At 43.1% G+C, this 13,220-nt stretch overlaps 1 protein-coding gene across 4 annotated transcripts in view; it reads right to left on the minus strand.

Moving 5' to 3' along the window:
* The window catches only part of cpne1 (copine I), a 29,689-nt gene that overhangs the window by 5,723 nt on the left and 10,746 nt on the right, over positions 1-13,220 (minus strand). For 2 of the 4 annotated variants that reach the window (XM_084543925.1, XM_084543927.1), the window contains 8 exons: positions 8,243-8,374; positions 7,954-8,133; positions 6,780-6,854; positions 6,543-6,614; positions 5,820-5,903; positions 5,083-5,172; positions 4,890-4,988; positions 4,723-4,809 (listed from right to left, as the gene is read on the minus strand). In XM_084543925.1, coding sequence (XP_084400051.1) covers positions 4,723-4,809; positions 4,890-4,988; positions 5,083-5,172; positions 5,820-5,903; positions 6,543-6,614; positions 6,780-6,854; positions 7,954-8,133; positions 8,243-8,374 — 819 coding nt within the window. The other 2 variants (XM_084543926.1, XM_084543928.1) reach the window with 2 other exon arrangements.

The raw sequence follows: 13,220 nt of genomic DNA on the forward strand, positions 1-13,220 counted from the left end.
GTATTCGTGATCTTGTTCTTTCGGTCATTACCCAAAGTTCATGACCATAGGTGAGGATTGGAACGTAGATCGACCGGTAAATTGAGAGCTTCGCCTTTCGGCTTAGCTCTCTCTTCACCACGACCGACCGGTTAAGCATCCGCATCACTGCAGATGCCGCTCCGATCCGCCTGTCGATCTCTCGCTCCCTTTTACCCTCACTCGTGAACAAGACCCCGAGATACTTGAACTCCTCCACTTGAAGCAGGACCTCCTCCCCGACCCGGAGTGGGCAATCCACCCTTTTCCGACTGAGGACCATGGCCTCAGACTTGGAGGTGCTGATCTTCATCCCAGCCGCTTCACACTCGGCTGCGAACCGCCCCAGCAGGAGCTGAAGGTCGCTGTTCGATGAAGCTAAGAGGACCACGTCATCCGCAAAAAGCAGGGACGGGATCCTCCGATCACCGAACACAACACCCTCCCCCACCCGGCTGCGCCTAGAAATTCTGTCCATAAAAGTTATGAACAGAACCTGTGACAAAGGGCAGCCCTGGCGGAGTCCAACCCTCACTGGGAACAGGTCCGACTTACTACCGGCTACACGGACCAAACTCGCACTCCTTTGGTACAGGGACTGAATGGCCCTTAGTAAGGAGCCATCCACCCCATACTCCCGGAGCACCCCCCACAGGATGCTCCTGGGGACACGGTCGTAAGCCTTCTCCAGATCCACAAAACACATGTGGACTGGTTGGGCAAACTCCCATTTCCCCTCCAGCACCCTAGTGAGGGTAAAGAGCTGGTCCATGGTTCCACGTCCGGGACGAAAACCGCATTGTTCCTCCTCGATCTGAGGTTCAACCATCGACCGGACCCTCTTTTCCAGCACCCTGGCATAGACCTTGCCAGGGAGGCTGAGGAGTGTGATCCCCCTATAGTTGGAACACACCCTCTGGTCCCCCTTTTTAAAAATGGGGACCACCACCCCGGACTGCCACTCCAGAGGTACTGCCCCCGATGTCCACGCAATGTTGCAGAGGCGTGTCAACCAAGACAGCCCTACAACATCCAGAGCCTTGAGATACCCAGGGCGGATCTCATCCGCTCCCGGAGCTCCACCGCCGCGGAGTTGTTTTACTACCTCGGCGACTTCTGCCCCAGAGATTGGATGGTCCAACCCCAGGCCCTCCGGCTCCGTTTCCTCTATGGAATACGTGTTGGTGGGATTGAGGAGCTCCTCAAAGTATTCCTTCCACCGCCCGACTATATCCTCAGTTGATGTCAGCAGCTCACCACCCCCACTGAGAACAGTGTGAGCGTGTTGCCGCCTACCACCCCTGAGGCGCCGGACGGTTTGCCAGAATCTCTTCGGAGCCGATCGATAGTCTTCTTCCATAGCCTCACCGAACTCCTCCCACGCCCGAGTTTTTGCCTCAGCGACTGCCCTCGCCGCAGACCGCCTGGCCATCCGGTACCGGTCAGCTGCTTCAGGAGACCCACAGACAAGCCATGCCCTGTAGGCCTCCTTCTTCAGCCTGACGGCTCCCCTCACCTCCGGTGTCCACCAGCAGGTTCGGGGGTTACCGCCGCAACTTGCAACAGCCGCCTCCACAATGGCGGAGCGGAACATGGCCCATTCGGACTCAATGTCCCCCACCACCCCCGGGATGTGGTTGAAGCTCTGCCGGAGGTGGGAGTTGAAGACCATGTTGACAGGTTCCTCCACCAGGCGTTCCCAGCAGACCCTCACTACTCGTTTGGGCCTACCAGGTCTGCGAGGCGTCTTCCCCCGCCATCTGATCCAACTCACCACCAGGTGGTGATCAGTTGACAGCTCTGCTCCTCTCTTTACCCGAGTTTCCAGAACATACGGTCGCAGGTCAGATGATACGACTACAAAGTCAATCATCGACCTACGACCTAGGCCGTCATGGTGCCAAGAGCACCGATGAACAACCTTATGTTCGAACATGGTGTTAGTTATGGACAAACTGCGACTCGCACAGAAGTCCAATAACTGAACACCACTCGGGTTCAGATCAGGCAGGCCGTTCCTCCCAATCACGCCCCTCCAGGTCACGCTGTCATTGCCCACATGAGCGCTGAAGTCTCCCAGCACGACAATGGAGTCCCCAGTCGGGGCGCCATCCAGCGTCCGTCCTAGGGACTCCAAAAAGGGCGGGTACTCTGAACTGCTGTTTGGCGCATATGCGCAGACAACAGTCAGGACCCGTTCCCCGACCCGAAGGCGCAGGGAAGCAACCCTTTCGTCCACCCGGGAGAACCCCAACGTACAGGCCGATAGTCCAGGGGCAAGCCAAAAGCCCACCCCGGCCTTCCGCCTCTCACCCGGAGCAACTCCAGCAAAGAAGAGGGTCCAACCCCTCTCGAGGACTTGGGTTCCAGAGCCGACGCTATGTGTCGAGGTGAGGCCGACTATATCTAGTCGATAGCGCTCAACCTCTTCCACAAGCTCCGGTTCCTTCCCCGCCAGAGAGGTGACGTTCCATGTTCCGAAAGCCAGCTTCCATAACCGAGGATCAGACCGCCAAGGCCCCCGCCTTGGTCTGCTGCCCGATCTCCATTGCACCGGACCTTTCATATTCCTCCTGCGGGTGGTGGGCCTACAGGAAGGTGAGCCCATGTCTCCCGTTCGGGCTGGGCCCGGCCGGACCCCATGGGCGAAAGCCCGGACACCAGGCGCTCGCCCACGAGCCCCAGCCCCAGGCCTGGCTCCAGGGTGGGGCCCCGGTAACCCTCCGGGCTGGGTACACGTTCTCCTCTTGGTCTTCTTCAAGACAGTGACTCACATTTCGAATTGAGTCTTTCCATAAACAGCTGTTAATATCACACCAATATCCCGTTCAGAACCACAGCTATATTAAAGGATTCAAGCCAGCAAGGGGTGAGGAGCAATAAATTGAAGCAATGCAGTTTCCTCCCAGTACACTCTTAAATGTAAAACTAAATGCTGAGGGATTTCCTGACATTCCCCGTAAGAGAGGTCAGGATCAACATGTCCCGAACAGACAGATGCATCTGCACTAACAAACGGCACACTGATATGGAGTCCCAAATAGACTTCTATTTAAAGCTCCATCCACCCCATCCAGAAAGTTCATTGTCTCTAGTGGACGAGCCAGGCTCTGGTTGTCTATTTAATCCTCTTGTATGATTCACATCCAAAATGTTTACAGGTAAATAAAGAGAAACCATTTATAGTGTATGGATGTAACAAGCTCTTCTTGTCACAGCTTCCTATTTGAAAGAAAATAATCACCGCTGCTCCAAGCTTGCCATGGGCTTAGTGAATTTGGTGGTTGAAAACAAGACATTTTACCGTTTCCTTGCAGTAAAGGTTTGGGGTGTTTACCTCCATATATCAACCAACTGTATTAGGGATGTATATCTCCACCACTGAGGCCGATTCGATACGCATCTCGATATGCTGCCATCAATACGATACATTTATGATACACTGAAGCTCCCTGTCAATACGATGCGATACGATTCACTCCTGTTCAAGATACGATGCGATTCAAAAATGATTTGATAACGATATGACTAAATTATAAAAGGATTCGGTTCGATATGATGTGATCATTCGATACAGTTAGTTGCAGTATGAGAGACTATTAGCCCATATCAGGTTTCTTACCTCAATAGCAAAATTCTGCTTTACTCTATGTATCAATTTGAGGGATGTATTTAATATTTGGTAGTTTTTTTATGGAGCAAGCCAAGAAATCATATTTAAAAAAAGACATGATTCAGTATGTACAGACAGCATTCAATTTTATCTATAATAAGCACTCCTTACTCCTAATTATGTTCTCTGTCTCTATAATTATACAAAATGTATAAAACTTCACAGTTGAACTGTTTCAGAAAGCACAGTATTAACAATGTGCATAGTGCAAACAATATGACCAGCAACACATACTACTGTCTGCTAGACTGATGCTGTGCTTGACAGTGTTTCAGTTAGTTGACTGAATAGTGAACATAAATGGCTCTAATTCCATCTTACAAAGAATGATCGCTGCACAAGTCGTTCTCGTTTGCCTCCATATTTGTTGTGTACAACACCTGTTTGCGTCAGTGCTCAAGGACGCGATGGTGCATTCAGGTTGCCTCGGAAAATAGGATAAGACAGGGAATAGATACTACAACATGAAATAATCGATTTAACAATGGTATTTACCGGTGCAGACAGACTAGAAGAGATGCACCGCAAATTCACCCGTAAATTATATCCGACGCACCTTGAATCTACCGGTGCAGTCGCATCGCAAATGTTTGTATCGGACCACCGATATGAATCGGTGAATCTCGACATCCCTAAACTGTATATGTTGCTCACACTGCTCTTCAATTGGGTCATCACAAAGCTGAGACTCTCAACTCTGTACCTGCCCACTTCACAACACTAAAAGGGTTTTTATTATTAACTTGAATGAATTTCCATTACGCAAGTATTCTGTCTCTTCCTGCTTGTCCTTCTAATTGCCTCAGTGACAATTAGTTTTTCTAAAGCTGCACTCAAATAAAAATCAATTAAGTTTTTCTTTAGTAGTGTCTGCAGGTTTTAAAGCTTCCTGTGAGGCTGTGAACAGTTTCCATCAAACTCAACCAGTCACAAATCTTTGTTCAAAGAGGAAGTCATTTGTTAAGAACCTGACAGCAAGTGCTTTTAGCCAGCAGCTTCAACAGGAGAACTCTGGGTAATGTAGTCTCTACCTTGCAGCTCTTCACTATGACAACTCCGGAGTTCTTGTAGCTCTTCTTCTTCTTCTGTTTCTCAGGGTGGATGCAGTCGAATTGCACCTGGAGGACAACGCAGCACACAGTTTATTAAAGACCTCTGACCGTCCAACACAAAGATGTTTGTTGTTCAGGGAACTCACCAGTGAACCATGTGCAGTTTTCTGCAGCTCAGAGACTTTAGTGGTGAAGGAACCAATCAGATCGTGAGACCCGTCGCTGTCGTAATCAGAACAATCGACCTGCAGGAGGAAGAGGAGGAGGAAGAGGAGGTTCAGTGGAACGGCTGAAGATTTGATTGATTGTTATGACTGACTGGATTCTAATTGGTGGAACCTTCAGCGGTCGGTCGAGGTCGCTGGAGCAGAACGTCTGCAGAGGAACGCTGAACTTTTTCCAGCTGGGATTTAGATTGTTCTTCACCACCTACACGCAAAAACACACACAGAAAGAAGAAAGTGCCCCAACTTATAATTTAGTCTTTTAACTCCCTGTCTGCAACAGAAACAAAGTTGTGTCTCTGTGCATATTCAGCAAATACCTGACCAGTTTTATAATTTAAAGAACAACCAAGCTGAAAGAACATAAGAGACTTTCTTCTACAGCAGTCTGACGAACATCTGCAGTAATTTAACAGCACCTATAAACTCACACAGCTGATGGACTGGCTCTTGTTGTTGTTATAGTGATACTGACTGGTCAGAATGTGTTGATGTGTTTTTAATGTGTATGGTGTGTCATGTGGCTGTTCAAAATGTGTGTTACAACATTTCTACATACAGAAACACAGAAAGTCACAGTGGAGACTCATTTTCTGTTTCATTATCAAACAGTCCAGGGCTTTTCTTTTGTGTACCAGGATAGTTATTAAAAACTAGGAATGTCCTTATCAGTATTTGGAGCGATCCAGGCATTTTGAAAATGACCGGATCAGACTTCAGCCGATCTTTTGTAGATATAAATCAAAGCTATGTCTCTGTAGCGTCAATATGTGTGTGAGTTTCCAGTGCTTTTAATTTAGAATCGGGTTTTAAACATGATGAGGTGAAGATAAATAGTGTGTTCATGTTTACCTCTGTTCTGTAGACCAGCTGCCACTTTCCATCGTCTCCTTGTTTAAAGAACTCCAGGAATGGATCAGACTTCCCAAACGTGTCCTGTACAGACAGAAGACAACATGCTGCCATCTCAGTCACTGCACTTAAATACGTCAAGTCAAGATAAGATAGAGTCAGCACAGATTAGAGCGACCAGATTTCCTTAGCCACGTAAAGAGCAAACCAGGTTTTTAATCTGGGCAGATTGGAGATCACAGCAGGACAGGATAGATAGGTTTGTCTTTTGTTCTGGCTTGGGTTTTACTCCTGCTACATGTGCTTAAGTTTTATTTTTGGCCAATGCCCCCTGTACAAAGATACAGTGTATGATTCAAGTTGGAGGCCCATGGAGTCCCTTTTCATGATGCACTAAGAAATTAGTGCTGTGAATTAAGACAATATGACCTACATTATCTACAGAAATGGTAAATGTTGAGGCCAGGAAAAGCGTCGAAGATGTGTTTTACTCTAAGCTACATCTTAGGCAAACGGCTGGGAGATGTGATGTGTATTTGGGTAGTTTAAATGAAACAGGTCCTTTCATAGTTTCTCATGTAGCTCTGTTCCTAAATATTAGACATACTATGCCTTTCCTCAAGCTTTAATAGTGCAACCTGATTAATTATGTCACAATTAGTTAGAAGCTACTGAGAACCTAGGGACTGGCGAAGACAAGGAGAAGAGGAAGATGAATGTTACCTTCTTGTCAAGGTTTTTAGCCTCCATCTCCAACACAATGGCTCTGTTGTCCTTTATCTCCTCAGCAGTGATCTATAGACACACAAACACACTCAGCTTTTACTTTATCAAAAGTAATGGGATGCATCTTGATTTAAAGATAAACTGTGAACAAGTCTAGAAAATAATTAAAATTTCTATTTTAAATATAAATAAAAATTAAATCTTCGCAACAATGCACATACACACGGTACCTACCGTGATGGATCCTTTCCCTGCAGGTTTTCCTTGCTTCAGCTGCAGAGGTCTGGTCAGAGTTTTACTGGAAACTACCTGCAACACACAGAGGAGACACAACATCATCTCTGAGTCCAATCCAGTATCAGTGAATTATTCTGGACTCTGGTTGCCAAATCCTGATTTTACTTCTACATATTTTATACAGAATTTATATATCGCATACCTTGCATTGTAAACATATATCTTACATATTTTTAAAGATATTGTTCATATACTTAACTTCTTTATATTAGCATATTAACTCTTTATATGAGCGAGATATTTACATAAACCCACAATATATTTCATGTCCATTCAGTATTTTATACTCTTATATATAGCACATCTAGATTTGTATATCCTATTTGCTGTAATATTTTTTATATACTTATATACTGTGCAAGTTGTATATTCATATTATATTTAGCCTGTATTTTCATATCTTTGTATATTGCATACATGTATACTTATATATACTTTTTTTTTTAATATAAATTTCTACCTCATTATACTTTATATTTTTATCTTTTAATAGTTTGTACTCAAGTCCATCTATCCATCCTAACTATCTACAGTTTGTCCAGTAGAGGGCAGTGTAGATTTACACTTTATCTCCCTGAGAATCATTTCTGCCCTGGAGGAACTGAGGACTTGTTGCCTAAAATCATAAGTAATGACCTCCAGAGGGAGTTAATACCCTATTGGAAACCACACTGGGCTACACTGCAAAGTCATCTACTAGACATATTCAGATTTCAGCTTCTCAAACGGGAGAATAAGTTATTTTTCTTGGTCTTCTTCGACTGCAAACTAAATATCTAGATGTAATGCAGCTCATTTCTCGCTACTCTGTGACCCTTTCTGGACAAAATGATTCATTGTTTAATTGAGAAGTAATTGGTAAGTTAATCGTACATGAAAGACATTATCAGCAGCAGGCCTTTGAAGCTTTTAATGACTTAGCTTTACTTGCAAGGTTTACAGGGATCTGCTCAAGCCTACGTGCTTTTAAAATACTGATATACCGTAGGAGGATTAAAAATGTAAAAAAGGTGAGACTGAAGTACTGAAGGGAGTCAGGGAATAAAAAAAACTTTTCTAATAAGTCAGGTATTTTGTGTTTGTGTTGAACCTGGTCATGTTTGGTGCATACCTGTCCCAGTGTTACCTCCACCCCTCCCAGGTAGTCGTCGTCACCAAGGTCAGAGGTGGAGTTGTCGATGTCGTAGATGCCCAGCTTCAGATTCTGAACCGCTTCAAAGTGATAATCCACTCTGAGACGCTGACTGAAGGACGGGCTGGAGTTGTTCTTCAGACGCTCAGTACGTCCCAGCTAAGACAGGCACAGAAAGGGGGTGGGTTTGTTTTTAATCAACTAACATGAAAACAAATGCACAATAAAACAAAAACACATGCAGCCTGTGGGGTGACTGCCATGTTACCTCAGTCCAGCTGTCTTTTCCTGACTTCTGCAGCAGCACACACAGAGGGTCGGACTTTGAGCCGACATCTTTATCCAGCAGGTTAGTACAGGAGACGGTCAGCTCCACCTTAGTGACACAGTCTGTCGCCATCTGAGGGGAGCAGAGAGACCTTAAGATCAGCACAGCTTGGGAAATCTAATATTTTTACAGAACAGCTTCATTGATATCAGAAACACAACTCCATGTGTAAAATAAGCCGCTTTGTGCTTTATGAAATTAAAAAGGTGATGTTCCCCCGACATAAACACAAAGAGAATCCGTTATTGAAGGTTTATATACACACACACACACACACAATATAAAGTGAATCTCTCTGCTTTCTTATAGCCATTAAATATCAGTGTAGCACCAAACAATGCCACACAACTAGAAGAAGTCTCAACACTTTAAACTGGAACTTCTGGTTGAATAACCTCAATACTGCCTGCAGGAGCAGCACCACTGATTTCAAATACCACCAGTAAAAACATTCATCAACCAAGAACTACAAATACTGTATACAAACAAAGCGTTTTTTTAATAATTGTCCAAACTCCAGCCGACTCTTAAACAACTGCATTTTGTCACCGCTGCACCACCTAAAGTCATAACCTTCTTATCCTGCTCATTTACATTAAGTGTACCTCAGAGTATGGTGCACCATAGGCCTCCGTTATCTCGAGATAAAGCTAAACGACTACACAAATGTTCCCCATGTAAAAGAGGCTGCCAGTCCTCCAACAGACGCTGAATGCACAAACCAAGGCCTGTACAATCTCCTTCAACAGCAGCTTTAGCTTCTTGTAAGAGGATGTGGTGAATAAACTGGGCCGTGTAGAAATAATGTGATTCTGTCCTTAACTAGAACCATAACAAACCAAAACCATGTCTGACATGAACACAAACCATCAGACAATTCAACAGAACACAAATGTCCCCTGCTTTGCTGTTATCTTTAGGTTCACCTGCCTATTTACTGGTCAAGTTAAGGTCTCAGGTGACTCTGGTACACCTTATATGTTGCTAAATTTGACCCCACCTGATTTAGATGTAACTTCTTACTTGATAATTGGATTTAACTGCAGCACCTGAAGGCAACTCAAGTATTAGTTTCAATGGAAGCTGCAAAACCAGTCAGCTTTAAAACAACACATGTTGCAATACACACCACAAGCTCTCTCTCTTTCTTTCTCACATACACACACACACAATCGAAATTATGTCAGTATAAACTTTTAAAATCACCTTATCAGAGTCGTTATACTTTTTATATCCTTTAAACCACACGAGCAAACAACCAGGCTGGGCACAACCACTCCCACACAGTCCGGAACAGGAAACGACGCCTTTCCGCTGGATTAAACACACATTAAACTTTCATTAAACGCTACCTAAACGATTTTTTACTCACATTTGCGGTCGCTTAAGCTTGTGGCTGTAATTGAAACAGAAAGCCGTTGTTTGTCTTCGTACTGCAGATTTTGCCTAACAGGGAGCGGCACGCATGACAAGCTGATCTCTGATTGTACAGAGGTTGCAAGACCGTGTTCTGATTGGACAGGATGTCAGTCTGTCACGCCCCCTTGATTCACAGTGATGTGTCTCAAACTGGTAAAGAAAGAAAAGCAACAGACTACTTCGCACCAGGCTCCTTCAGAATAAAAGCGCCAATACAACAAACGTTTAAGGGATAGTTTCACAATATCCAGTTTTGTCATACAACAGTCCAGCAGAAATTATACGCGCACACCTTTTTCTAATTAATGTAATTAATTATTTTCCAACTGAAACAACTCAAACTTTCTGCCAACAAAAATCAATAGAACCGCAAATTACTACTTCAGAATTAAATATACTGTCTATAAGCATTTTGGTTGATATCATAACAATTACAGTAACAACAGCAATTCAAATAAAGCAAAGCCCACAATGCCATGAACACAAAGAAAGCAGCACCAGAAGACAAATGTCCACAGTCCCTCCAGTCCCGAAGAACCAAGGGTGCTCCCTCCATAGACAAGTATGACAACTATTTAAGACAATAACACAATGTATTCTTCTCGATTACATGTTTTCTACTAATCAAACACACCCCTGGACGTCTTAGTATATTCGTATGGGAGCTGAGGTCTTCAAAATTATTTATCAAATCAAAGATGAATTGCACACCATCTGACTTAGTTAAATTTCCACTGCCACATATTTAAAGGTGACTCTAAGAGGCTGCACGACGACTTGGAGAATCAATGTGTGCATTAACAAATCAAGATTTAATTATTCATTTTAATTTTTTAAATTGCAATTAAGTTCCACAATATACCACTTCAAAAGTTGACAACAGAAACAGAAAACCTCATTGCAAGATCCACCATATCAGATTGTGTTTGGTCCTTTAACATAGTTATGGAGCAAAGATGATAAATGACAAAACTTCCAAAGAGAAAGACGTCACCAAGTGAAATCACCAAGGATCAGGACCAGAGGATCTTCAGTGAAGATCTTTTTAAACAGCAGACTGCACAATCCATTATAAAAGATAACACATGCCAAGGATGTTATAAAACTTCTGGGCTTTTATTTTGAAGAGCAGAGTTTTTTGCCGGAAGTGCGACTGCGAAAAGCCACAATAATCCTCTGTCTAACGACGCAGATGAAGTATTGGAAAGTCTTAATTATAATGCACAACAGTTAAAGCAAATAGGAAAGGAAATACAGAGAACAAAGTAGGAGCAAACATCACCACAGAGAACAATAACATTTATTTTTTTCATTCTGTGCAGCAGAACTGCATTGGAGTCTGAAAAACCAGCAGAACAGGAATGGCTGAAACTCAGAAAATTGCAGTCCTGGGGAGTAAATGGGGCATAACTGAAATACTACATAGACTCCTGTTTTGAAGAGCTCCACCACCTTTCTTTAGTGAAAATCTTAAACGCTAGCCAAATGTATCATTCATCTTAAAATCTGGAAGATGTTTACACACAGTATAATGAATGCAATACTGTCAAACTGACTGTAAGACAATAAAGAACCCTAAGCTATACTGGATGTTATTTAATTCACCTGATCCACGATTCTATGCTTTCTTTATTATATAGCCCCAATTCTGAAGAACACCAGCTACCTGATAACAATTACAAAACAAATACTCTTGCTAAGTACAAGGACAATATAACTGCATTTACATAGAAAAAAAAACCCTAATCATTTGGTCCCACAATTTAAGTCCTCAAAAATTGGTTTATTTTATTTTTGTTCCGATATCACAACAAACATTAACTGTATCAATTTACAGGCCCACCAATAAACACTAGCATGTAGTCCTACAAGCTGCCAGAAAAAAGCCACCATTTATATTCTAAAAGCTTTAATCTGAATGCATTATCTACAGGCTACCACACAATAGGCCTACCTACTGTACAGGCAATCTTACTGGCAACTATGATTATAGTTGGACCATCTATTGGCTAAAATCTACCAACTACCACACACTGTCTGCAGGCCACCATTAACAATATCTACCATCTTAACACATCATCTACACCAGGGGTGCCCATTACGTCGATCGGGATCGACCGGTAGATCGCGAAGGCAGTGCGGGTAGATCGCGTGCCATTGAAAAAAAATGTTTTAGATGTTAGTCTAATAATTTATCTGTTGTACCTCCAAAACAAACAGCAAGACAAACGTTCATCTTTATTTATTTTTGCTTTATATTTGCAACATGCCCTCAGTTCAGCGGCACACATCCACAGCCACGCACAAGTACAACAACTCAAGACCACCGTCTTTCTTAAAGAGACTGCGCTATTTTTCTAAAGGTGCAGTGCACCAATTTTTCTTGATAAAAATAAAAACAAAGATGGATAGAGCTTTTAACACTGTAGCAACAATTAATATGACTTAGGATATATATGGGTAGATCACTTTGACTTGGTCAAACAACACCAAAGCAAATTCCTTGTATGTACGATCATGCTTGGCAATAAAGTCTATTCTGATTCTGATTGTAAAAGTAGCTCGCAAGCCAAAAAAGTGTGGGCACCCCTGAACTCCACAATAATATGAGTCATCCGCTGGTTATCTTCCATCTACAGGCTAGCCTACGGTGTACTATGCAGCAACTGGCATCTTCCTTTTTTGTTGCAATGATTATTTCATTTCGAGACTGATATATTCTATATTTACCTTCTATAATTGATAAATCATTTATAGTTTGTTTAAAATTTGCACCCACTCACCTGTAAGATCTGCCCTTTCTATAAATCAGGAGGGGTAGTTGAATGATAAACAACAATTTTGTCTCTACCCAACGCACACCACACTCTCTTCACACTCCTTTGCCGAAGCCTTTCATCTTTTTTTCTTAGTCAAATGCATTTCCCTTCTCCACACGGAAGCGGAACAACACAGACAATCTTCATAACCAACCACCATTTTTCATTTCAGTTTCTCTGCACTTTATTGTGGCCTGTCTCACACACGCGAACATCAACAATGCATGCACATTCAGTTGTTCATGTACCTGGTTGGAGGTTAACCATTTCCTGAAAGCAGACGATTCCTCTTCAGACAAAATTACTTCCACTGATGCTTTCTACTATTCAGGTGTAATATTACAAAATGTATAAGAGAGCCTATGTGTAGAGAAAGAACTGTGGCATAAAACACTTGCCAGTAGACCAGAGCAGCTGCAGTAACATCGAAAGCAGAACATAACTGTGGATAAATGGTGTTGGTGACAGACACATCCTATTCTGCTTTGCTTGGTTTCTGTTGTAACTTTAGCTTTGTTCTGTTTGGAAAGATGAAAGACTACCACTGAGTCCCACTAATATGGAGGCCAGAGACCTGGTGTTCTTGTAGTGGGTTACGTGTTTTGCACCAACAATTTAATTATATTTACATAAACTTGACCATAAACGCTGATCTCTGAATAACAGGCTAAAAACCTTCA

The sequence above is a fragment of the Chelon labrosus genome (assembly GCF_963514085.1).
Source record: "Chelon labrosus genome assembly, chromosome: 4".
Lineage (NCBI taxonomy): Eukaryota > Metazoa > Chordata > Actinopteri > Mugiliformes > Mugilidae > Chelon > Chelon labrosus.